Source organism: Aethalodelphis obliquidens, unplaced genomic scaffold, assembly GCF_003676395.1.
Source record: "Aethalodelphis obliquidens isolate GAN/ISIS:26980383/991018 unplaced genomic scaffold, ASM367639v1 scaffold83, whole genome shotgun sequence".
In the NCBI taxonomy this organism is placed as follows: domain Eukaryota; kingdom Metazoa; phylum Chordata; class Mammalia; order Artiodactyla; family Delphinidae; genus Aethalodelphis; species Aethalodelphis obliquidens.
The window spans coordinates 7017241-7043429 of record NW_020838027.1 but is presented as its reverse complement, the minus strand read 5'-3'; the positions used below and the strand labels follow the sequence as shown (position 1 = coordinate 7043429).

Here is a 26189-nt window from a genome sequence, read left to right as displayed (position 1 = left end):
TTGAAATTTACACACTGCGAGGGCACATAAGGGCAACCATTCTTCAGATTTGAAGTTTCTGTAATTCAAGTTTATTCCTCCGAAGTGGAGATGTTGTAATGGTCTAAGCACTAGAGTTTCTAGGAATAAGAGTAAAGACAAAGTTTTTATAGCTCCTGGATCAGAGAAAACATTATGTACATATTACGTGACATGAAGGAAAGTACTGATGGAAAATAAAGCAAGCAGAATGAACTTGGCCCCAATTTTCTTTGGGCTTCTGATAGCATTTTTGTCCTTAAGATTCCAGAAACCAAGATTCTTAATATAAGCTTCAACAAAGACAAAAGACAACGTAAGGCTGTAATCTCCTCTCATGGAGTTCCTCCACATTTCAAAAAGATGAGGGTTCTGTGTTCCTTAACTTTTCCTAAGACAGCAGCCCTCCTCTTGGACAAAACTCATGTACTGTCTGTTTGCCTGGATGTAGCAATATATGAGATTCTCAAAGGCGTGTGAGGGGGGCGGGGGGTGGTGAGAGAGTCAAACGTGTAGGTCAAGAAAGAGGCAAAGAAAAAAGAGAAACATAAGGATACAAAGAGGGGCTTCCCTGGTGGCACAGTGGTTGAGAGTCCGCCTGCTGATGCAGGGGACACGGGTTCGTGCCCCGGTCTGGGAGGATCCCACATGCCGCAGAGCTGCTGGGCCCGTGAGCCACGGCCACTGAGCCTGCGCGTCTGGAGCCTGTGCTCGGCAACAGCAGAGGCCACAACAGTGAGAGGCCCGTGTACCACAAAAAAAAAAAAAAAAAAAAATCCGCCTGCCAATGCAGGAGACATGGGTTCGAGCCCTGGTCTGGGAAGATCCCACATGCCGCGGAGCAGCTAAGCCCGCGAGCCACAACTACTGAGCCCGTGAGCCACAACTACTGAGCCCGCGCACCTAGAGCCTGTGCTCTGCAACAAGAGAAGCCACCACAGTGAGAAGCCCGCGCACCACAACGAAGAGTAGCTCCCGCTCGCCGCAACTAGAGAAAGCCTGTGCACAACAGTTAAGACCCAATGCAGCCAAAAAATTAAAAAATAAATTTAAAAAAATAATAAAAGGATACAAAGAAAATTTTTGGTGTGGAATTCTAAAAGGACAAAAGTGAGAAAGGGGTTTAGAGGAATGATTCCAATATGGAAGATGGCCAGAAAAATAGAAACAGATTCTGGGCGCGTGACCGGAGGGGGCTGAGGAGCTGCTCTTTAGGTAAGAAGGAACCCAAGGAGAAAGGGAGGCTGGAGCCAGAACGTGGCTCACGGAAGGAAGGCAGATATGAGCGCCAGCCAGCCCTTCAAGGGAGGAGCAGCACATCAACGTGGTCAGAACCTTCGGAATGAGGGTGTGAGTGACTGCAAAGCCCCATCCCCCTTCTCCTCCCAGCCTCATACTGTAGCACAGCTTCAGACTCTCTAGCCCGGCTTTCTCCCTCCCTCCCTCTCTCTCTCTCTTCCTCGCTCTCCCTCATCTCATTGTTTCAGAGTAGGCCAAATTTGAAGTCCTTTCCAGGGAGTGGCCCTGTTCATCTTACTCTCCAGCCAAAGTGGAACAGAGTGAGAAGGAGAGAGACACATTCAACAACCAAAGGACTCGGTGGAAAGAGCAGAGAACCGTAAACAGTGAGTTGTTTTGATTGTCTAAAACCCTAAATAGACAGGGGTAGGGAGTGTGTGTGTGTGCGCGCGCACGCGCGTGTGCGTGTGTGTGCGTGTGTGTGTTTTGAAAGGCTGGAAGAGGGCAATGGGGAATGTCACTGACTTAGAATTGAACAGACATCCCAATTATCCATGGAATCCCAATGAGGAGACACCAAGATGAGCAGATGATATTTAAAAGCCACAGATTTCAAAACAGAAGATTAGACACTAAGGTTGAAAGACGCCACAGGTCGGGGGTCATTATAAACCATTTACAGTATAAAATTTCCTCTGACTTGGTAGGAAAAAAGCAAAGAGAATAATGGCAAATGATCAAAGAATAGAATTTGAAGGAGAAATGTTGAGTGAAAGAGAGGAAGGGTCTGAGACTTATGGGGCACTAGGAAAGTTCCTGGGAAGATGCAGAGACAGAGATCCTACAGATATCCTTGCCTGCAATTGAAATCTCTACTCTCCCCGCCCACCTGTCAGATATGCTGCTTTTGGGACCCAAAGTGCTGCTGTTTCTCACTGTACTCATCATTCCCTCTGGTGAGTCCCTACCTTTTTTTTCTCCCTAAAATGTCATTTCCTCAGATGTGGGTGGAGGTGTATGTTAGAGGTTTGACGGAATGAGGCTGAAGGGGAAGAGGAGAAGAGATGCTTGCTATTGAGCTCTAGAATTGCCATTAAAGAGAAGAACACGGCGAGTTCCCTGGTGATCCAGTGGTTAGGACTTGTCACTTTTCACTGCCGTGGGTTCAATCCCTGGTCGGGGGAACTAATATCCCGCAAGCCGGGCAGTGAAGAAAAAAAAAACCCAAAGGATAAAGAAGCTGATATATACAAATGCATACACAAACATATAAGGATCACCTCACAAGAAAGTCAAGTTTAAACCGTGAAGGAAAACAGTGAATATATACACCTAAGAAACACTAGTACCAGCCTACACACAAGCAGATTCACACGCACACAGAAAATATGTTGCCACATCTATACACAAATGAAAAATGATCTTCACAGATTTCAAAGAATCGAACTAGAAGACTGACCACAGAAAGTGAACCTTGGCTTTCAAAAAATCCTACTCTTTTTTTTTTTTTTTTTTTTTTAATTCGGCCAAATGCAGACTGTGAGATGATAATTTTTGGACTTGTTCAGTAGTGCAGTTAAGAGGGGTTGGCTGTGGGGACAGAAGGATGGGACATCAGAGAGTCTGCCGGCCTTCTGTGTGGATCAGGACCCTACCCCTTCTGGCTGGACTGAGGACAAGAGGGCCTCTTGAGCCAGGGCATAGCAGAGCTCTCCTTTGTTCTCAGGAATCTGCTCTCTTTGAGTGTTCCCATGTCTGTGTGTAGCACTAACGCTCTGAGTACTTTTTTTTTTTTTTTTTTTTTGTGATACGCGGGCCTCTCATTGTTGTGGCCTCTCCCGTTGCGGAGCACAGGCTCCGTACGCGCAGGCTCAGCGGCCATGGCTCATGGGCCCAGCCGCTCCGCGGCATGTGGGATCTTCCCGGACCAGGGCATGAACCTGTGTCCCCTGCATTGGCAGGCGGACTCTCAACCCCTGCGCCACCAGGGAAGCCCTCTGAGTCCTTTTATATTGAGCTATAACAGAAATAAAACACTGAAAGATAAAGTACAATTTTCCCATCATTTTCTGGTTCATCTTATACAAGCTTTACGGGGTATAGAGCTGGACTCATTCACATACATTTTCTCCTTCCTTTGATACAGACTGGACACCCCTAGGGGTCAACAGCCAAAGAGGAGGTAGGTGAACCCTTGGAACTGGGCTCTGATGAGGTTCTTATTAGGACAATGTAGCCGAACGGTTAGAGTTCAGGGATTTGTAGTACAACACAGAGATGCATTGCCAAGGTGTGGGAAATAGGATCTAATTCACTAGTTCAACAATCCTATTATCCTGGTAATTGCCTGGTGGTCCAGTGGTTAGGACTATAAGCTTCCACTGCAGGAGGCACGGGTTCGATCCCTGGTCGGGGAACTAAGAGCCCATTCATAAAACATTCTTGTTCTCTTTTGAACTACTGAAATAACTTTCCCCAGACCTTCTCTATGTCCGTCTCATTTCCACTCCCTTGGAAAATGCCCACAGATCCTAACAGAAAACATTTTCCTAACCATGTAATAGTGGAGAAACTAAAATGCAGACCTAAGAAGTCTTCCCAGCACCAGAGCATCTGTGGCACAATCAGACAGAACCCAAAAGTTCTGGCTTCCAAAGGGCCACTTCCTTCAGCTTGATGAAGGATACTCTAATCAACATTCCCAGGCTGCCTCCAGGTACCTAACATAAGTTCTCTTGTTTTTCCCAACCCCTGAGAGCACTGCAGTATGCAACCAGTTAATGGGTCAGAAACCAAATGAGTGGGTCACACTGGGGCTTTTAATGAGTTAGGATAGACTAAAAACAGAGTACACTGCAAGTACATTACCAGAGTGAAGTATTATCTTATTAAACTTGTTTCAGTTTTCTTTGTGTATACTGAGGCACAATAGCATTTCTTACTGTGCATCCTGGTAGAGAAGCTAAAATATAGAAAAGCTTTTTTTTTTTTTTCTCTCTGTTGTGGGTACGGAGGTCTGAATCCCTACATTTTTGAACCTAGGTCATAGTCAGCAGTAGCAAAACTAAAAATCCAAATTCCTTTCTTTGGGCTGGTTAAGGTCCAGTCCTATTTTATGATTTGTGATGCAGAAATAGTACAAGAAATGATGAAAACGTTCCTTCAGGGAACACTCACGAATCCTTAATAAAGCATTCAGATGGTGGTAGCTCATGGAAAAGGTGGGTAAACTGAGGAATATACAGAAAACTAGTACTCTGCCTGGAATTCTGAGGAGACAGCCAGGATACTCTCAAACCCTTTGTTCGCCCACTGCTCCCTCTGTTTCTGTGCGTGGTTGGACCGGAATGTAGCTGGAGAGAATGGGAAACAGGGCAGGATAGGGCTGCACCCCGGGGAGAATCCACTCCCTTCTTACAGCTTCTGGAATGGTTCAGGTCAGTGGCTTTTCAAATATCCTGTGGGACTGGAGCAGACTTGAATTCCTTTTATCAAAATCTGTTCCGGAAGACAAAAGCTTATACTGAGTGTTAAAGATGAGGCTGTTGTCAATCTGATGACCTTCTATCCGGAATTTTTTTTTTTAAAGGATGAGTTAAGGAATAAGCAGGGGAAATTCCTTCAAAATGTTTTGTGGGGCTTCCCTGGTGGCGCAGTGGTTGAGAGTCCGCCTGCCGATGTAAGGGACGCGGGTTCGTGCCCCGGTCCGGGAAGATCCCACATGCCGCGGAGCGGCTGGGCCCGTGAGCCATGGCCGCTGAGCCTGCGCGTCCGGAGCCTGTGCTCCGCAACGGGAGAGGCCACAACAGTGACAGGCCCGCGTACCGCAAAAAAAAAAAAAAAAAAAAAACCGTTTTGTGTATTGCTTCTAGTGCAAGGATCAGTAACTCTGACATGCTTTATAAAAATGCTATTCTCACCAGATTTTAAATCTAACATTTATAAGCTGACCTCAAGGCAAACTGTGATTTTGCTGACCTCTAGTGGGTAAAACAGATTATGACTCTAAGCCATTTACAGTGAAGGTTAATTACCGGTGGGATGGTTAAACATTTAGCTCTTCACACCGCTTTGTTCTGTTGCTTTTTAAAGCAGAGACTATTTGTTTCAGGAGTTGCTGTTATTTACAGTTTCAGATACAGTTTTCTTAGTTTATCCAAATAGCTTCCACCTTAAGACCTGGACCATTTTTATTTCTTCCCCTCCGGCATTTACTTTCCAAGGATCAACAACAAGGCATTTCCTCTCCCCTCTCTTTACCTCACTTATCACTGAGCATCAGAAAACTACCAATGTTACCTTTTGTGAACACTCTTTTGTGTAAAGTCTATCATCAGACTGATATCCAATTACATCCAAATTATGAATATCAAAATCACAGTCTGCTTGAAACAGATTCAGACCGAACGAACTTATGGTTACCGGGGGGAAGGGATAGCTAGGGAGTTTGGGATTGACATGTACACACTGCTACATTTAAAATGGATAATCAACAGGGACTGTATACTGTATACAGGGAACTCTGCTCAATATTAAATAACCTAAATGGGAAAAGAGTTTGAAAAAGAATAGATACATGTATATGCATAAGTGAATAACTTTACTGTACACCTGAAACTATCACAACATCGTTAATCAACTATACTCCAATATAAAACAAAAAGTTTTTAAAAGTCACAGTCTGTTTGAGAAAAACAATTTTCATTTTAAATAAGTATTGCAAAGAGGTCATCAATCCATTATAATTATTAACAAGCTCTATGACCTTGTGTGAGTTATTTATTCTCCTGGTCCTGAGTTTTACCATCTGTAAAAACAAGTACATAGTAATCCCAAATTAGCTGTATCTGTTATTATATGCTAGGATGAAGAAGTCATTCTTGCAGTCCAACACTAAACCGAAGTCTAACCGAGAAAGGGCGTGCCTGTGGTGGACTGTCTAATGGCCATGTAGTTCATTCATTCGTCTAAATAAGGAGCACACAGGGAGAAGGACTCTCTAGTGTTAGGACTGTACAGGTATATTTATGGAAGTAGGAAAGTGTGACATTTGTTTGGGCTACAGGGCAAAGGACTTAGGCTGGGAAGCAAAGAAAGAAAAACACTTTGGGATCTTACTATGAGTCTACTGTGCTTGTCAATTTCACTTACTGGGAGTGCAAGTGTAGGGGTGGGGGCCAGAGAATGCTCAGAAAATGTTTCCTGATTGTTTTTATGCAGATGATGTGACTCCAGTGACTCCAGAGACATTCACAGAAGATCCTAGTAGGATACTCTTTTGTTTATTTCTTTGCTTTCAAACTGGGGATAGAAGGGTTGAGGTCTGTACATCCTTCCTTAAAGGAAGACTAGAACAGTAAGTCCCCTGCATACAAACCTTCAAGTTGCGAACTTTCAAAGATTTGAACATTCTCATGTCCAATCACCTAAGTTAGTTCTTGTGTCTGGCGTACATTGTCACGTGTGTGCATCCTCTACAAGTGGATGTGCTTCTGTGTACTTTACTGTACGGTACTGTATAGAGTACAGTAGTACAGCATCTTTATTTCAAGCCCAGGATGTCCAGAAGCAAGTGTAAAAGCAGCAGTGATGTAGCTGGTACTACTGTGCTTTTCAAGGTACTGTAAGATTAAAAATGTTTATTTTTTGTGTTTGTTTTTTATGTATTATTCGTGTGAAAAGTATTATAAACCTGTTACAGTACAGCACCACATAGCCGATTGTGTTAGTTGGGTACCTAAGCTAACTTTGTTGGACTTACGAACAAATTGGACTTACAAAGGTGCTCTCGAAACAGAACTCATTTGTATGTAGGGGACTTGCTGAGGTTCAGAGCTCTGTTGTCTATCTTAGATGCCACCGAGGGCTCTAAACATGCCCAATCTTTTTATCGCTCCCTTATATTTTCCCCAAGAGTCCACATTCTTTCACTTCAATCTTGCCTCCTTTTAGATCATCATCCCTTCATCCGGCTCCTCTTTGCTACTTTTCCGACTTGCATTTTTCATTCCCTATGTTGTATCTTTGCAGATCTGGTGAATGATCCTGCTACAGATGAAACAGGTAGGTTTCACTCCTACAGGTATGTTTCATCTCCTTAAAGATGGCGTGATTCTTGTTAATATTCACAATTATTTATTCCAGCTCTTGAATTAATCATGTATTTTTATCACAGGGAAAGGGATGTTGTTCAGTGACGGTGGGATAAAAGGCAAGAATCCTGCTAGTCCTCTAAAAACAGGAAGCAAAGTGGATTAATAGCTTAAAAAAGCATGAATTAAAGTCTTCCAAAAATTAGCATCATGTCAACAGGCCAAATAATATTCAAAAAATATTTAATTATTTTCAATTAACTTTATTCCCTCGGACATAATACACAAACCCAGCCACAGTCTTGACTTTGTCCTGTTATCTATATTCTTCCCTCTTGCCTTCTGCCTTCCCCTTTGCCAATTCGAAACCCTCCTCACACCGCTGTTTTGTGCCTTTTCAGTTCTGGCCGATATCAAGCCTCCCACAGATGACCTGGGTAAGTTCAGATCTGGGATCCCAGGGCCACCGGGCCCGTTCTGGTCTTTCCCTATCCCCCATGACAGAAGGCAGTATGGCTGGTGAAGGATCCTAATTAGGGCTACCATTTTATGTAGCACAATTGTCCAACAGTGTAAGTTAAATTAAAGACATTTTTGATCCCCTAACAAGCAAGAACTGCGCGAGGGGTTTGATACACAAAATACCAAGACTTGACTTTTCTCTCCAAGTTTCTGAGCCTGGATGGGTAAAGGTAAGACAAGGGTGAACAAAACTGATCTTCTTCTAGATATCTTTTGTCTAGTAGACGAGATAGACAAAGGAATGGATAACCTTATTCAGTTTTACAAATGCTATAATCAGGATAAGCAAAAGAAGCTGTGGAAGACTCAAAGAGTCCTTGACCATACTTTGTGTTGGGAGTTAGGAAAGGCTATTATGGAAGGCATATTGACTAGGTTGATTCTTGAAAGACAAGTGAATAGAAAAGGGAAGAGCTTTTAGGTAAAGAAAACAATATGGGCAAAGGCTTAGAATGGAAATGAAAACCAATCAGAGAATAATGCATGCAAAGGAAGGTCCTAAGCAGATTCATGAACTGGAAAGCCAGTGAGAATGCTTTTGCCTAGTCCCAATAAAATATGATGGCCTGAACTACGTTAGAGGTAAGGGAGAGAAATGAGCTGTCAGCGAGCAGGGACTGTTGAGAAGATGTCCAGTTTTCTATTAGGTAGACGGTAGCTATTGGGTGGATGGTGGTACCAATGCGAATATTGGTGAAGGGGAAAGATAAGGCAGTTTGAGATATGGAAGGATCTTTTTTAAAAAAAAAAATCCATGAACTCTTCCACAAAAATGGCAGTTGGATTTGTAGGTCTTGAGCTTATTAGGAGAAAGATCTGGGCTAGACATATAAGTTTGAGAATTCTCAACATATAAACCTGTAATTGAAACCATGCGACAGATATAGCATTCTTCCTATGGTATCCTATAAGCAACCCTTCCAAAGACATTCTTACAGATAACTCCCGTGGTTAGTCTATTTCCTCAAGACTCATCTTACTCCTTGACTTATTCTCCATTTTACAAACTTCGCTGGTATTTAACCTGCCCCTAGGTTAGGGCTGGATGTGACTATGACCCTTGCTATTCTTTACCAAATAACTTTTATCCAAGAACCCATGATGATGTATCTAGAGCTTCCACGGCACAATAATAATCTTTTCTCCCCTTAGCTCCAGGATGACGCTCTTCTGAGCATGGCTCGTTGCCTTGTGTTTCTACTAAATTTGCCTCTTGATAGAAACAAAGATATTCTCAATACAATGAGTTTCTCAACTTCTACGAGAGAAAGGAGAAAGACAAAAATCATTTAAAATCAGGTTAAATCTCTTCAATTTTGTGGATCAAAACACCCCATTATGGGTTTTCTTTTAGAAGTGGCTAAAAAAGAGTTATTAATTCATCTACTTATGGGTGCCGCACGTGGGCCTCAAGTGAGGCAACATGACAGTTACAGGGCAGTGACTTCTAGAAGCAGTAATAACTGAATAAAATTTTTGCCTTCTAGCCTCACCCGATAAAAATACCACCACAGGTATGAATGTCTTTTGTATGTCTTTTTTTAGGCTCTGTTTTTCCTTCCTGAGAATTCCTTGTTCTTGCTCTTGGGAGGATACTTGGTACATCTTCTAGTTTATTTCCAATTCTATCTCAAAGCGTATTTGTAATACTCTTCATTATCCTCCCACCCCATCCCACTGTTTTACGAGCTCCTGTTCTAAAAGTCATGGGAAAAAGATGGGACCACCGTTGCATGGTCCCAGACCAGTCTTCTCCCTAAACTACCTTTGGACACTATCTGTTGGTTAGTGGGTTGGGAAGTGACTGCAAGGACTCCATATGACTGTAGATGTCATGCTTTCTCTAATGTACTGATAATTCTGATGTGCAGATAGGGTTGAAAACCCACCAGAACAGAGAAATAGTGACCCACCTTAGAATTCAAATTCTTCAGAATGGGACTGCTAGCATTTGATATTTCATGTTGCCACCTGCATAACCCTAGAAGGATTTTTTTTCCTAGAAGAGACCTCAGGGACTATTTTAACCCACTTTCCTTCCAGGTAGGGAAGCACCTAAATTTCATTTTTTAGCCAACTTCTATTATTGCTTTGTTTTGGTGACAGGAAGAACATGCCCCAACTTACAGTGATCCCCTGTAGAGATTACTTTGTAGGTTTTCCCCAGCTCTCTCTCCCCTCCTCCATCCCCTTAACCCTTTGTTCATGCCTGTTTGTTATGCCTCCCCGTGTTTTTTATGTTGGGCCTCTTCAGAGTGCCGGGATGAGAAATTTGCCTGCACAAGACTCTACTCTGTGCATCGGCCAGTGAAGCAATGCATCCATCAATTATGCTTTACCAGGTAAAGGTCCCAGAACACCTAGAGAGCATCGTCCATGATAGTGCTTTCGTGTCAGTAACTATTTAATGAGCATCCCTGTGGAATTTCAGTCTTTGGAGGGGCACACGTTTCTTAGCATAACCCTCTTAGCTACTCCTGAAGGTGCCAATGAGCACGTGGAGTAGGGATTGAGGCACACAGAGAACAGTTTGACTAATAAGTGTAGACGCTAGAAGGCAAAGGAAGGTGGGGGCTGGAGGCAGGATCATCATGAGGGAAACTCCAGTCTATCAAATTTTCCACCTCACTGAAAAAGGCTGGAGCTGAACATCCAAGTGTGAAGGTAGAAAATAGTAGGGAATGGTGGGGAGGAGTATGAAGCTTGAGTCTAGGTGGAGTGTGCAAAGTGTCACCAAGAAGAGTGATTGATCCCATTCCCGTCTCCTACACTACTTGGGGAGGTGGGGTGGGGCGGGGAGTGTGAGGAAGAAGTCTGAAACACTTAAGGAGATCCAGATAAGGGGAGAACAGATAGAGAAGAGTGGGACATACAGGAGTTGAAGAGGCATTGCAGGCCGAGGCTAGATCTCCCTCTCAATGCTTTTTCTATCTCCTTCCTGCACCGTGACATTTGCACTGGTGGCAGTTTACGGCGTATGTACATCATCAACAATGAGGTCTGCTCCCGTCTTGTCTGTAAAGAGCATGAAGTTATGAAAGGTAAGACTGGCTTTTTAGTGGGGAGGGACGGTAATGAGAGTGATAACTAGGCACAGGACGCTAACAGATCCAAGGTCTGGCTTTGCAGGAGGGCTTTAGGCTATTCCCTGACGTACAATAGCTCCCGTTCCAACACGTTACCCCAAATAAACAATCTAAGGAAAGCAGTACGCTTACTATATATGTAACCCTAAGAAAAGCACCCCTCCCCAGATCTCTTTCCAACTAGACAGTAACCCCTAACTTCTCTTACATAGAGATAGAAATTTCAGATGCTCCGGTTGGTTTGAAGATCATTCAGCAGACTTCTAGATGGAAGGCCAAGTCAGCCATTAAAAATAACAGTCTCTACTCGTCTGCAGCCACGTTCATAACTGGGGGGGCGGGGAAAGCCACTGATTTGGAGGCAGTAGCATTTGGATATGTGAAAAATCAACTGGACTCCTAGACACCAGCTACCTTTTAAACATTCCACCAATTCCAAGAACCATTCACCTTGCTTATTGTGAAATGTCAGAGGTAGAGGAAGGTAGAAAGATTTTACAAGGGTCCAGAGTGTGTGGTTATAGACTGTGCATGGTGGGAAAAAAGATATTTGTCACCTTGCCCCTGGCCAGCCCCAAACGATGGCTGTGGTCAGCAAAGGCACCACACACGAAAACCACTCTGACTCAGCAGCCCGCCTTACACCAAGCCCCTGAGTAAGAGCTGTACTTAACTTCGCAGAAGGAAACTTGCTGCTTGCCCCCAATTGGCTTTGTGCAAGCCACCTGCAAGGGAAGCACCTTGACATTGAGGATGAGTATTTGGGACTCCAGGCACTTTCAAGTGTCTCAGGGGACTTGCTAAAGTTAGCCATTTTCACATAGTAAACATTTAAATGTATATTGAATGACTGGACCTCATATTTTTGCTGTTTAATAAGTCCACGATTAGAAGAATTGGGAGCAAGGTGTATAAAGGAAACTAAAATTTACCGACCACCAGTGTGCTAGGTACCTTTGTATCCATTTTTTCATTTTCATACTGACAACTACCTTGTTGAGGTGGGTATTTTAATGCTTGTTTTACAGAAAGGGATAGTGAGGTTCAGAAAAGTTAAACTTTCTGGTAGGAAGTAAATAACCAGTAAGTGGCAGGGCTGGGGTTCTAACCCTGATCTATTTCTCTTCAACCTTTTCACTACACCATCCTGCAGTCTTCCCTTTCCTTAAGACACGAGCCCTTGCCATCTTCCCGCATCCTCATCCCATTATGCTCTGCTTCTCTTCTAGATGAACTCTGCCGTCAGATGGCTGGTCTACCCCCAAGGCGACTCCGTCGCTCCAGCTATTTCCGCCTTCCCCCCTGTGATGATGTGAACTTGCAGAGACCCAGTGGTCTGTGATGTCAAGGAAGAGGAAAGAAAGAATGTGTGGGTGGGAGGGAGAGGGAACTGCTCTAAGAGGGAACTTCTTGTCCAACCATTGTCAGCCAACCCATAGACATGAGTATTTCTTAAACCAATCCCATCGCAATGTCTAGCTTTTGCCCCTACTTCTTGATTTTTCACCCATTTATCTCATTTTTCAGTACTTAAAATAGTCTATAGTCTTGCATGGTTTTGCTGCTTCCCCATATCATAGACCTAGTAGATATACCATGTGGCTTAGATACAAACATTCTACATACAATTTCAAGGGAAAATAAACTTCAATAAAATGATTAAAAATAATAGTTAACTACTGAATCTGTTTGAGATAGATCTTAGGGTGGAAGACGTTATCACTGTCTACCTTAACTAACCATGGAACTTTATTTTTCATTCAAGAGTTTCCTAGATTAACCCCCATTCACCTACATAGTCCCCTTGACTTTTATTAATTATTTTGCTGGATTGTCCTAACATTTGCCTGGTAGGTCCTTTTTAGGAGAAGAATTATGGTAATTTTTGTAGTCGTAGAAAATTCTCCAGAGCCGAGTTATACAAGACCAAGGCTAAAGAGAGAGGAGTACACCAGGTATAAAACTATTCAATTTTTCATGCAGTTGTTCAGTCGGCAAGTAGGGCTAGCAAGTCTCATTTACCCACTCATTTGTGGTAGTATGGGGGTTAGCCCACCTCCACAATTAGACAACTTAATGTGAAACCATATCCTTGCTCCTAATTTCCTTGAGTGGTTGGTACTTCTTTTATCCTCACCACTTCCCAAAACCTGTAGAGATTATGTTGTGCAAATGGATTCTAGAGTAGCCTGACTTGGGGCATAAGAAGGGAATTCAGACCTGAACTTCAACACACAAGTATAAAGTTTACCTGATGGTTTACAGGAAAGAGTAAAAGAAACACAATATTCAGGCAACCTGCATTCTAATCCTGGCTCTAGCAGTAACCAGGCAGCCTCAGTTAAGTCATGTTCTCTCACTAGGCCCTGGTCTAATTTCCCCATCTTTAACATGACAATGTTAAATTTATGTTAGTTCTAAGGTTTCTTTTAACTCGATGGTTTGAGATTTAAATGCATTTTTCGTTTTTCTCAAAGCCTAGATGTTATATGTTACAGAATTCAACTTGGTAAGGGTTGGATTCCTTTCACCTTGCGGAAATACTACCTAAATGAGGACAAGATTCTTGCTGTTAAGAAGCAATTTAATTTAATAGGATTTGCACAACGGATTAAAGAGAAACGCTAGAAAAGCCCCAAAGCATGTAAGCCCTACCCCAATCTCTCAAAGCAAATGTACTCGTATAAAGACAGACATAGTCAAGGGACATTGTAGCCACTGTAGAGGCATCTCATAGGCACAGAGTTTCCAAGAATCATTTCAGTCTCTTCATGAACTTGACCCTCCAATTGCCTACTGAACAAGAGGTGGCATTCCCACCAGAAAGCACCCCAATCCCAGTATTGGGTATACTGCAAATTAAACATTTAAAATAAATGTTCCCAATTTCCTTCTCAGAAGGCAGTGGTCTTTGGTCTGGTTATTTCTTTTTCTATGTTTAGAAAGAAGGCCTGAACTTAGGCTTTGATCCCATTTTGAAAGCTGAGTGGCAGCATCGCTCACATTTCTCTGTTCTGCTCTTCTCCATTGTTTCCTCCTTCCCTCCACAACTTGACCACTGGTTCTCCAACATTACAAATCTGTTTACTCTCCCCCAGACGTGGTCCCCTCCTGGGTCCTCTAGAAAATTCCATTTCTTTTCTGCCTCCTTTAGTCTTACTGGGTGAAGTTCTGTGTTTCACCCTCGTTTTTCTTTTGCATCATCAAATTCCTGTGCTTTGCCATTTCTTACTGTTCTGATATCCTCTGCCTTTTGTACCCGTCTCTATATGTAAACCAACACTTCTAACTCACTTTCCGTCCTTTCTTTCCTTACCCTTACAAAGGCTTATTTTCCCTCATAACTTTCCTCTAAGAACAGTCCCAGGGCAGTTTTGGGGGGTTGCTTTTGGTCCTAGTTCTTCCCCTCTGTCCTTTCTTCCCCGTTTGCAGAATTCCATTCACCTCCTTCTTGCTGCATTTTACTCTTGACCCATTTCAGTTCCCGATGTTCTAGCTTTCTTTCCTTGATCCTCCCCATAAAAGGATGTGAAAACATTTCACTCTTTACGGTATTAACATTATTTTTTTCCTGGTGAACACAAGTGACAACCTTCTTAAACAAGGAACCTTAATGTCTTTAATGTTGGAATTAACAGATCGGGTGAAAGTACCGTTAAGCAATTTGTGACTGAATGCCTTCCTGGTACCTTGAAGAGACTCACCTGCCTACTCACCTCACCTAAAAAAAAAAGTTTTACTCTTATTTTATCTTCCAAAATTTAGTTGATCCTGCTCTGAGCCTAACCTTTTCCCATATTTCATGCTTCTGATTAAAGAAAATTCTCCTCCCTCCTTGAATGAAGAAGTTCTGGAAATTCAAGCATGCACTATACTCTCTAAAAAGAGCTCCTTGCACACTCTCTAAGTATTCATTTGACTCAGATGGTGCAAACCCCAAGCTGTCTCCCCACTTTTGATGACCTCAAGCAGTACGTGTTGCCAGCCACAAGCTCGTCCCTCCCCTGCCTCGGGCACTCGTGGTGAGAGCTGATGTTTAGCCAAATACTTTACACCTGGTCAGAGGTGCCAGCAACTGGCAGTCTCTTAAGGTTCACCTTCCTTCTGTACTGAAGCAGCTGTAACACAGTTAAGAGAGACATCTGAGAAGAAACAGAAGTTGGAGGAGTACCAGATAAGGGGGATAAGGAGATGGCAGAGGGATGATGGGTTGACATCAGAGCAGGGGAACCCGGAGGCTCTGGGAATTCACAAATCTGTCTGGGAGAAGGGAATTTGCAAAGTGTGGTGAAGAGGACCCGAGTTCCATACCGATCCATCTGGAACCTTACAGGGTAGAATGAACATCAGAAGCACAGTGGAGGTGGGGCAGGGCTGTGCTTAGAGTTTAGTCAAATTCAGGGAGGCAAAGATTAGGTTAAAAATACAACACTCCAATAAAAATTGAAATCCTTGGGACTTCCCTGGTGGCGCAGTGGTTAAGAATCCGCCTGCCGATGCAGGGAACATGGGTTCTATCCCTGGTCTGGGAAGATCCCACGTGTCGCAGAGCAACTAAGCCTGTGCGCCACAGCTACTGAGCCTGCGATCTAGAGCCCACGAGCCACAACTACTGAGCTCGTGAGCCACAGCTACTGAAGCTCACGCGCCTAGAGCCCATGCTCTGCAACGAGAGAAGCCACCGCAATGAGAAGCCCGCGCACCACAACAGAGTAGCCCCCGCTCGCCGCGACTAGAGAAAGCCCGCGCGTAGCAACGAAGACCCAAGGCAGCCAAACAAATAAATAAAAACTTTAAAAAATTGAAATCCTTGTGTGTTTTAGCATTTTTCACTAACTAAACACCAGCGAAAGTGACTTGACTTTCTCTGTGGCAGGGAGAGGAACAGGTGGCCAGTTTTTTTTTTTTTCTAAAAACCAGTCAACCAGAGCCAGAAGCGGCGTCAGACGACAACTTCTGGGCAGAACCCAAGATGGAAAAGCAAATGTTGTTTATATAAATAGAGGTGCAGAGCCCATAACTTCCTGTTGACAAAATGAGCTTCACTTCACCTCAAACCCTCAATGGTTTTAAAAATAGCTGATAGTCACTTAGTAACGAGCTTTGCAAACCCAGCCTCTCCAGCACGTTAAATTCAAAGCAGGGCTTTTGTGTGTGTGTGTGTGTGTGTGTTTTTTTTGGATAGAAACTGGTGCGGGTGAAGAGAGAAAGAAGGAACTGGGAAGAGAAGGAAGGGAAGAGGGAAGCTAGACCTCCCCTCCCTCCTTGTCTTTCTCGGAAAACCAAACATGGCATCTTCCATGAAGAGCTTGTTTTCTGACCATAGCAGATATGTTGAATCTTTCCGGAGGTTTCTCAACAATTCCACGGGGCATCAGCAATGCTGATATTGCATGGTGCTATTGCATGCAGCAATTCATGGACGAGAAGCTGCCGGGCATAATAGCAAGGATTGGAGACACAAAATCTGAAATTAAGATTCTAAGCATTGGTGGAGGTGCAGGTGACATTGACCTTCATATCCTCTCCAAATTGCAGGCTCAATACCCAGGAGTTAGTATCAACAATGAAGTTGTTGAACCAAGGGCTGAGCAAATCACTGAGTACAAAGGGCTTGGAGCCAAGACATCAAACCTCGAGAACATAAAGTGTACTTGGCCTAAGGAGACATCACCTGAATATCAAAATAGAATGATGGAGAAAAAAGAACTTCAGAAGTGGGACTTTATTCATATGATTCAGATGCTGTATTATGTAAAAGACATCCCAGCCACCCTGAAATTCTTCCATAGTCTCTTAGCTACCAGTGCTAAGATTCTCATTACTCTTGTGTCCAGAACCAGTGGCTGGGACAAGCTATGGAAAAAGTACAGATCTCACTTACCCCGGGATGACCTCTGCCAGTATGTCACGTCATCTGACCTCATGCAGATGCTGGACAAGTTGGGGATTAAGTATGAGTGTTATGACCTTCTGTCCACCATGGACATATCTGACTGTTTTAATGACAGCAATGAAAATGAAGACCTGCTTTGGGATTTTTTGACAGAAACCTGCAACTTTAGTACAACAGCACCACCTGATCTCAAAGCAGAAATTATGAAAGATCTGCAAGACCCTGAATTCAGTGTAAAGAAAGAGGGAAAGGTTCTTTTCAATGACAGTCTGAGTTTCGTAGTGGTTGAGGCATATATATCCACCATGAGAATGTAGTCAAATACTATAGCTTGAACTATTTTGATCATTCACTTATTTGTGTATTAAAATTATAAATATATCTCACAACATAAACAGAGCATTTTCTCTGATATGTAAAATCTAGACAATCCCAAGATATTCTTGGACTTCCACGTGGAATCATATATGACACTGCTGGTCTTATCCCATCCCTTCTATCGGTAAATAAAGAGACTACATGCTGTCTACGTACCACATAATCTGGAAAAATGAAACAACTAAGTTTCACGGGCTTATTGACAATAAAATCCTTTCCATTTGTTGATTACAATGGAATTTCCTGGAATACTAATAAAATATGTGCTATGGATTTTTAAAATTAAAAAAAATAGCTGATAACTTTTTTTTTTCCTTTCAATTTGTCCAATCACTTTCAGTAAGATTCTAGCTTTTCCTTAACTCAGGGGTCCTGAAATTCTTTTCTCTGTCTCTGGTGTTCTCCTCTTTCATTCCCTTTTCCTTTTTTCTGTGTGTTTACCCAGCCATAAATCTGTACTCTGTAGTTTTGGGGAGACATTATCGGAGTTCCATACCAATCAATAAGGGTTGAACTCGGAATGATCTCATACATTTGTGAGACTCACCTCCCCCCAACTCTTTTAAAAAGTAATAGATGCACTTTGAGCAAGTATAAGGAACTATTTTAATGGAAAATAACCTGAATTATACTTAAGGGGTTGATGGGCATTGAGGTGTCAACTGTGTCATTATATGTTTTCCTAATATGTTGTTCTGTCCCAAATGGTCAAACACAAGGAGTTACAAAGAAGGGTAGTGAGAACTGCATAGAAAAACCCTCATATATTCATTCATTCTTGAAAATGGGTGAGATTTAGGGGGGAAGGAGAATAAAGTAATATAAATACAAATCAGCCTATGAAAATGTGTAATATTAACATCAAAATCAATGTGAAAACAAAAAAGTACTTCAAAAATGTTCATATAGGGTTTCCCTGGTGGCGCAGTGGTTGAGAGTCCGCCTGCCGATGCAGGGGACACGGGTTCGTGCCCCGGTCCGGGAAGATCCCATATGCTGCGGAGCGGCTGGGCCCGTAAGCCACGGCCGCTGAGCCTGCGCGTCCAGAGCCTGCGCTCCGCAACGGGAGAGGCCACAACAGTGAGAGGCCTGCGTACCGCAAAAAAAAAAAAAAAATGTTCATATAAAATCATGCATGGCAGCTCCTTAATTGGCTATTAAGAGAAACCAGTTTGTTTGTTGGAAGGTGAGCTATAACTTAATTGTGTTAAATAACTGTGCTCTTTTCTCTGCCATTAGCTACCCAGCATCGAAAGACCTGACAAGATGTAATAAATTGATAAGTACAATAATTCATAATTAAATTTAATTATGAATAATTAAATTACAATTCAGAAGAATCACAGTATGTTCTAATGACATAGGACAAGAATAATTTCTCTTGCCATGTAAAAAAAAAACAAACTAAAAATTATATCATCTAAACACAGGGTATCTAGACCCTAAATCAGGTGCCTTTGTATCATCCTGTTTGTTTCAAGTAATATAAAAGAATTGATATTGGTTTCCGGGCCGGTCCTGATTAGCACCCACGTTGTGTGGTCCTAAGGTGATAACCTCTGTTATAACTGTAAATTGGTGGTGATACATCTGCCTTATGAGTCGTTCTGGGGATTAACAAGACCATGTATTCAAAGGTTTGGCGCCTGTAAGACTATTACGTAGTAAAACTATGGGACTTTTTTCCTAGTTAAGCCGATTGGTTTCTCCCTAACTGTCCTTGAGTAGGTTGACTCTCCTTTCTTTCTCTTGTGACAAAGTGAGATCACCCTTGTGGATTAGCTTTTGCGTGGAGAGGTATATGGAAGCCTGCTAAGGGTGTACAGTGCCACCGATGCTAGTTTCTCAACAGTTTGAGCTTCCTAATTTAAATTTAATTTTTTAAGTATCCAGAAATCTTTTAGCAGGGCAGGTTCGTTTTTGTAGCAGCGGCTGGCGGGTCGGCCTCTGGTGCTTGGAGAGCAGACAGGATGGGTGGAGCTGTGCAGTGTTCCCTGGGCCTCGCCCAGACACCTGGACACTTTGCAACCCTTGAGAGGACCGGAGGGCAGGACGGTGCCGCAGCTCTTGGGGGAGTCCAGAGCCAGGTGATGGAAAGTAAGGATCTTGTCTCTGGCCTTGGGGATGCAACTCTGGGCGCGGATGCTTCCCTGAAGCGCACACCTGAACTTTGGCCAGGTGTGCATCATCAGTTTGGGGGTTATACTGAGACACGTGCATCGTCAGGTATAACTCCCATAACCACAGCCATTCTGTCTTCCCAGTCAGGAAACTTCATCTTCCCGACCATCCAGGAAAGGGACAGGGGCAGCTCGTTAGAGCAACTCATAAACAACTTCTTCAGCACAACTTGGCTGAAGGTGGAGTTGGTTGGCCAGAAACCTGTACAGCTTGACAAACAGCCTTCGGGAGACGTCCTGGCCTCGAGCTCCTGGCCCTGAACTCTTCGGTCCTTGTTGTGGCCAAAGTTCCCTCGCACGTTGGAGCCTACTGCTCTGCCGGGTGTTTTGTTTGTTCATTCATTTTAACAAACATCATTATTGCATTTTGAGAGTGACCCTGTGAGGAGGGCAGCAGAGGGATCATTGTTCCTATTTTTCAGACAGGGACCAAGGTTTAGAGAAATGAAGAGCCCCACTGACCAGATGAAATTTAGTGTGGCAGAACCATGCCTGAACTAAGTTCTAAAACTCAGGTTAATGCTCATTCAGTTGCAAAAGGAAAACTCAATAACATCTTGTTTAGAAATCAGAGGTAGTCTACTAGCTTGCTAAAGGTTTGTAAGGGAACTGCAGGCGACCGTTTTGCTTTCATACACCACACGCACTACCCAGCAACTGTGCTTCTCTGGAATTTTGTGGAGACAGCCACTAGTTGTGAGCCATGGATCTGGTTAGAAGAACGTGGGAGAACATGCGAAATGCCAAAGATGGTCATGTTTTTCCTCTTCTCAGAAGGATGGAGAATTAGTTTAGTCAACCTTTTCATCGTGGTTTCTTTGATTTCTTCAGGAAATTGAGAAAGTGTTTCAGAGCACAAACACTGTGCTAGGCCACATGGGTGCCAATCCTGACTCCATCATTGTGAGCTTAACCCTTCTGTGCCTCAGTTTCCTCATCTGTAAAAGGAGAGCACAATGTCTTTGAACCTGGGGACTATTTTAAGATCAAATGAATTAGATGTTTAGAATAGCACTTGGGGGACTTCCATGCTGGTCCAGTGGTTAAGAATCTGCCTTCCAATGCAGGGGACGCAGGTTCGATCCCTGGTCGGGGAACTAAGATCCCACATGCTGCGGGGCCACTAAGCCCGCACACTCTAGAGCTCGCAAAACATAACTACTGAGCCCAAGCCCGCTACAACGAAAGATGCCCCAATGAAGAGCTCATGTTCCGCAACTAAGACCCGATGCGGCCAAATAAATAAATTTTTTTTAAAAAAAGAAAGAATAGCACTTGGCACATAGGCCCCCACGTCAGTGTGAGTCATTATCTTTAGGTCAACAGCTTTTGAGCCCGGCACAGTGCTGGGGATACAAAGATGAGTAAGACGTGGTCTTTTCCATCAACGAGATTAGAGTAGCGTCTTTATTACTCAACTTGTTTCTACTTTCACCTCTTACAATGGCACATGTTTTCTTTTCAGCTTTTATTTTTGATCAGAGATAATGCAATGCTTTAATTTATACTGTGTTTCCTCTTGTTCAGGGTCAAAGAGATGCTTAAGTTTGTACAGTCCCACCCACAGCCTTCAGTTCCCTGTAAGCACCATGTAAGCAACTGAATTTCCCATTTCTGTCTGGGTTCTTTCTTCCCATTCCCGTTTCTATTCTTTCTTCTCCTCTGTTCCAGGGTATATATCACCTTTGCCTCTCTTATTACGGACTTTCTCCTCTGCTTTCACATACCAACAGCTGAGAGAATACCCGTCATCACTCTCACCCTTTTTCCGGGTGTTCAGCCCCTTGAAGTCTCTGAATTAATCAGGACTCTTAAAATTTTTTATTTAGGTGAAATTCACATGACACAAAAATAACCATTTAAAGTATAAAATTCAGTGATATTTAACGCATACATTGTTGTTCAACTACCCCCTCTATCTACTTTGAAAACTTTTTTCATCACCCTGAGAAGAAAATCCCATATCCATTAAGCAGTCATAACTATTCCCTGCTCCCTCAAGCGCCTGCATAACCACCAATCTGCTTTCTGCCTCTCTGGATCTATCTACTCTGGGTATTTCATATAAGCGGAATCATACACTGGGTGGCCTTTTGTGTCTGCCATAATCAGGATTTAAGGTTATCCATATAGGACATAAGTTACTAATAGGAAGAACTTCTACTTCACTTTTTATGTTGTAGCCATACCTCCTTTAAGGAACCTCTGGATGGAGGTCTAAAGTAACCAGGACATGTGAGAGGCAGGGCCATGCTGAATAAAGGAACCAAGGTGCTGAGTGTACTGAGTTTCTAATTGCGCTGAGGAAATTAACTCTTCCTGCCCTCTGGTAACAAACTGAAGAGATCTTGGTGGTGCATTTAGCCAACGTGTGGATGGGTTGGTGGTGGTGAAAAACATGGGGGTCTTGTTGGGGGGAGGAAACCAGGTTCACACACTAAGGAATTTGGGACTATTTGATATCAAGTAGCTGTTTCTCAAATCTCAAAGATACTGAATTTAGTTAAATCAACAGGTGATGTGGGAACTTCCCTGGTGGCCCAGTGGTAAAGAATCCACCTTCCAATGCAGGGGATGCGGGTTTGATCCCCGGTCAGGGAACTAAGATCCCACATGCCACGGGGCAACTAAGCCCGCATGCCACACTACAGAGCCTGCGCACTCTGGAGCCCACACCACAACTAGAGAGCCTGTGCACCACAGCTACTAAGCTCTGGAGCTCACCCACCACAACTAGAGAGGAGACTGTACACCGCAACGAAGGATCCCCCGTGCCGCAGCCAAAAATAAATAAATAAAATAAATAATTTTTTTTAAAAAAAAGAAAAGGTGATGTGATCTAATTAGTAGTGATGGAATGATTATTGCAGAATGCAGTGATCAACACAGATCTTCAAAAAAGGTGAGATCCAAGGAGGAAGAATTTGCCAATATGGTGCCAGGGTTTCCTAGAGGGGATGATCTGATACCAATGAGTGTTGGTCACTAGACACAGTAGAGAATAGCAGTTCTGCAGGTAACATTTAATCTGTTATCCTTACTTCAGAACCTGTCCCTTATTCATTTTAGAGCTGTTGTTTTTATCAAGATTATCTCTACCAGAACTTCCCAGGTGGTGCAGTTTGTTGAAAAGGCAGAGTCCTGGGCTGCACTCCAGAATCACTGAGTCAAAAAAAATCTGCAGGGATTAAACACTGGAACACGCAATTTTATACACTTGCTCAAACCTCAAAGTATGAGAACCTCAAAATTATGCACTCATATTTTATTGCTAATCAGAAAATTTTGAACCATGGGAGGAGTTAACTTTGATGACAATAATTTATTTTTTCAAGTATCTGGCCTCCTTAATATTATCAGATATTAGAAGATACTACTTTTTTTAAATTTTTATTTTATTTATTTATTTGGCTGTGTTGGGTCTTTGTTGCTGTGTGCGGGCTTTCTCTAGTTGGGGCGAGCAGGGTCTACTCTTCATTGCAGTGTGCGGGCTTCTCATTACGGTGGCTTCGCGTTGCAGAGCCCAGGCTCTAGGCACACAGGCTTCAGTAGTTGTGGCACACGGGCTCAGTAGTTGTGGCTCGTGGGCTCTAGAGCACAGGCTCAGTAGTTGTGGCGCATGGGCTTAGTTGCTCCGCAGTATGTGGGATCCTCCTGGACCAGGGCTCAAATCCGTGTCCCCTGCATTGGCAGGTGGATTCTTAACTACTGCGCCACCAGGGAAGTCCCTAGAAGATACTGTTTTATAAAAGTAGTTGTTCTTATGGCATACCTTCCCTGCACTAGGCCACATGCAGAGCCACTGATTTTAAATTATTTTTAGCAATCATAAGATAATGATTTCAACTCTTTGGGCCTCAGTGTTCAAATCTGAAAATTGAGATAATAGTTCCTACCTCTTAGACTTAAGTGAGATAATATATGCAACATGCTTAGCACAGAACCCGGCATAAATTAAGTGCACAAAAATGGTTAGCTATTATTACTATTATTTATTCACATTTTATACATGGGGAAACTAAAAAACATATGGCATCAGGCAACACCCAAAGACAATTCACTAGGAAATGGTGGGACAGAATTCAAGTTTTCATATGTTTGATTATAGAAACCTAACTTTTTATTCTTTCTTGTATGTGTGTGATCAATGAAGCTTTGGTTAATGTTCCCATCAAAAATAGCTCTTTTAGACCTTTGACCAACCCCAGGCTTTTGATGAATATTTATTTGTTCTCTCAACCTCGATAAGTCCTGGGCAGCTGCACAGCAGAAGCCGAGTGAGTAATTCCTGTATATGTCCCTCAACTTCTTCATACCCCCAGAGAAATTCAGTAATGTGCCTGGCAGTAAAGTGAGAAAAACAAAAATTGGGAAATGCAGAAGTTGAAGCACTCCAAAAACCACACTTTAACCCACGTGGAAACCTTTTTGGGCTCTTTTCAAAAACAACAAAGTATCATATTGAACAATCTACCTGGTGTCCAGAAATAGTGGTCTGGGGAGTCATTGTCTGAGCATCTCATCTCTCAGACACAGGAATGGATACCCTGAAGAATTCCCAGGGGGCCTTCTGGCCTCACACACTGGCCATAACGAAACCCCACCACCTTGTTTTGTTCTTCTCATGAAGGTTACCCATGGTGAAGTCCAGATGTCCAAGACTTAACTCAGACACCAGAGGCACAATTTCCAAGTCATGTTGTTTCTGTGGTTTTTAACTTTTCAAGAGAAGTTGGTGAGGGGAGAGGGTAGTTAGTAAGGAAAATAACTTTCAAAATAGCTGAAGGAAACCTCACAAAATTGTTTCTTTTAATCTCACTAACTCCAAATCTCCAGGAATGAAAAATGCTATTGTCATCATAAGAGATGTATTTTTCCTTCCTTTAACAGAAGAAAGGTGAGCAGGAACAACAGATTTCTGAGAAATAAAGTTATTTCCTTATGCTGGATGAATCATGCCTCTTTAATAATTTTCTTACAGCCATTATGCAAGTTATTTAAGTCTCCATTTTGTTAGAAAGCATTCCTTAAGCAGCTTATATGAACTGTGAATGTCATCTCATTTTTATCTGTCATTATTTTTTGTTATGAGCCATCACTCAAACCAGAATAAGCTACTTGTTACTAAAACATAGGAAGCCCATTCCTACAGTCCTGCCTTTGTTTATGTTTTCTGCCCCTTGGAGAGAGGATGAGAAATTTTATCAAGCGTATTCATGTATTCAAGATACCTTGCTTTCTCACTCACACAGTAAAGCTAAGTAGATTCTTGGAATGACTATGTGAAGAATTCTTTCCCAACGTCCTGTGTTTCACAGGTGAAAGGTCCAGTTGTAGGGCCCAAGTCTATCTTCAAGACTGTTCTCCAGGAACTCTCTGGTCTGTACTCTGTATTTATTAAAATTTTATACATTCATCAGAGTCTCAATCAAGAACTAGGTCTAGGGCTTCCCTGGTGGTGCAGTGGTTAAGAATCCGCCTGCCAATGCAGGGGACACGGGTTCGAGCCCTGGTCCAGGAAGATCCTACATGCTGTGGAGCAACTAAGCCCGTGGGCCACAACTACTGAAGCCCACGTGCCACAACTACTGAAGCCTGCGAACCTAGAGCCTGTGCTCTGCAACAAGAGAAGCCACCGCAATGAGAAGCCCGTGCAGTGCAACGAAGAGTAGCCCCCGCTCGCCGCAGCTAAAGAAAGCCCATGCACGGCAACAAAGACCCAACGCAGACAAAAATAAATAAATAAATAAATTTATAAAAGAAAAAAAAAAAAAACTAGGTCTATTATGAAGCTTTAGATTATGGAGTTTCTCCTTCCTCTGAGCTCATGGCACCCAGTGGGCAATGGTGTCCTGTTAATGGGATTAAACAAGAGGGTAGGAGACCACTGTTTGGGATGCTTTAGCGAAAATTCTCTACAAAGAATTGTGGAATCATTGGTTCTCTATTTGCTTTTCCCATTAAACTGTCCTATAAAGAAGAGTAAAAATAAGAAATGCTGAGTATCTGAGGCTATAATCTCAAACCGCCCCCCATGTTGGGCTGAAATTTCCCTGGAATCTATGTTTTCTCTTTTACATGATCCTCTATTTACCTGTGCGTCTGCCAGATGTGGGCTTACTCTCCATATGCGGAGAATAAAAATTGTTGAAACCTTCCATGTCATGAGGAATTTTACTTTTTAAATGGGGGTGATACAGGGTAATGGGGAAAAGCATAAGTGTAAGGAAAACTAACATGCATATTATATTCTACTCTAAATAATTTTAAATACAAACACCATTTTCCCCATATCTTTGGAAAACTTTTATGCTCTAGGATAACATGACCTGTTTATCTTGTAGTTTTGACCTATTCCCTGATATATTGCCATGTACTCGAATTTAGGTGTAAAGATATGTGTATCCCATTTGGAGAAGCACAGGGCTAGATGAACGCTAAGGTCCCTTCAACTTTGAGATGCTATGATTCTGTCATTTTTAGTCTTTTATTGACATTTAATTTTTTTATATTGTCATTTTAAGTATTGTCTATTTTATTTTTATTTATTTATGTATTTATTTGGCTGTATCGGGTCTCAGTTGCGGCATGCAGGATCTCTCGTTGCGGCACATGGGCTCAGTAGTTGCGGCACGCGGGCTCTAGAGCACGCAGGCTTAGTTGCCACATGGCATGGGGGATCTTAGTTCCCCAACCAGGGATAGAACCCGTGTCCTCTGCATTGGAAGGCAGATTCTTAACCACCGGACCACCAGGGAAGTTCCAGTATTGTCTATCT

General features: G+C 42.8%; 2 protein-coding genes and 2 pseudogenes across 4 annotated transcripts in view; 2 read left to right on the top strand and 2 right to left on the bottom strand.

Annotated features, from left to right (window-relative positions):
• Positions 1-26189, bottom strand: part of RIMKLB (ribosomal modification protein rimK like family member B) — a 132699-nt gene that overhangs the window by 63837 nt on the left and 42673 nt on the right. The window lies entirely within an intron of this gene.
• MFAP5 (microfibril associated protein 5) lies at positions 1511-14053 on the top strand. 3 transcript variants are annotated; one of them, XM_027093087.1, is made up of 10 exons: positions 1511-1643; positions 2154-2213; positions 3404-3439; positions 6478-6522; positions 7288-7320; positions 7751-7786; positions 9359-9385; positions 10126-10213; positions 10839-10912; positions 12187-12625. In XM_027093087.1, the coding sequence occupies exons 2-10, from the start codon at positions 2156-2158 to the stop codon at positions 12297-12299; spliced, it is 510 nt and encodes a 169-aa protein (XP_026948888.1). In that variant the 5' UTR covers positions 1511-1643; positions 2154-2155; the 3' UTR covers positions 12300-12625. The 3 variants fall into 3 exon arrangements, with proteins under 3 accessions (XP_026948888.1, XP_026948889.1, XP_026948890.1); XM_027093088.1 differs by lacking the exon at positions 3404-3439 and having other exon boundaries at positions 12187-14053; XM_027093089.1 differs by lacking the exons at positions 3404-3439; positions 6478-6522 and having other exon boundaries at positions 12187-14053.
• Positions 16246-17201, top strand: LOC113612858 (histamine N-methyltransferase pseudogene; annotated as a pseudogene).
• Positions 18429-20219, bottom strand: LOC113612910 (ribosomal protein L18-like; annotated as a pseudogene).

Excerpts from the sequence above, each read along its gene's own strand:
- MFAP5 (XM_027093087.1), top strand. The coding sequence starts at position 2,156 with ATGCTGCTTTTGGGACCCAAAGTGCTGCTGTTTCTCACTGTACTCATC. Across the intron at positions 10,214-10,838 it reads CATCAATTATGCTTTACCAG|TTTACGGCGTATGTACATCA; the intron begins GTAAAGGTCCCA and ends CACTGGTGGCAG. Across the intron at positions 10,913-12,186 it reads AGAGCATGAAGTTATGAAAG|ATGAACTCTGCCGTCAGATG; the intron begins GTAAGACTGGCT and ends CTTCTCTTCTAG.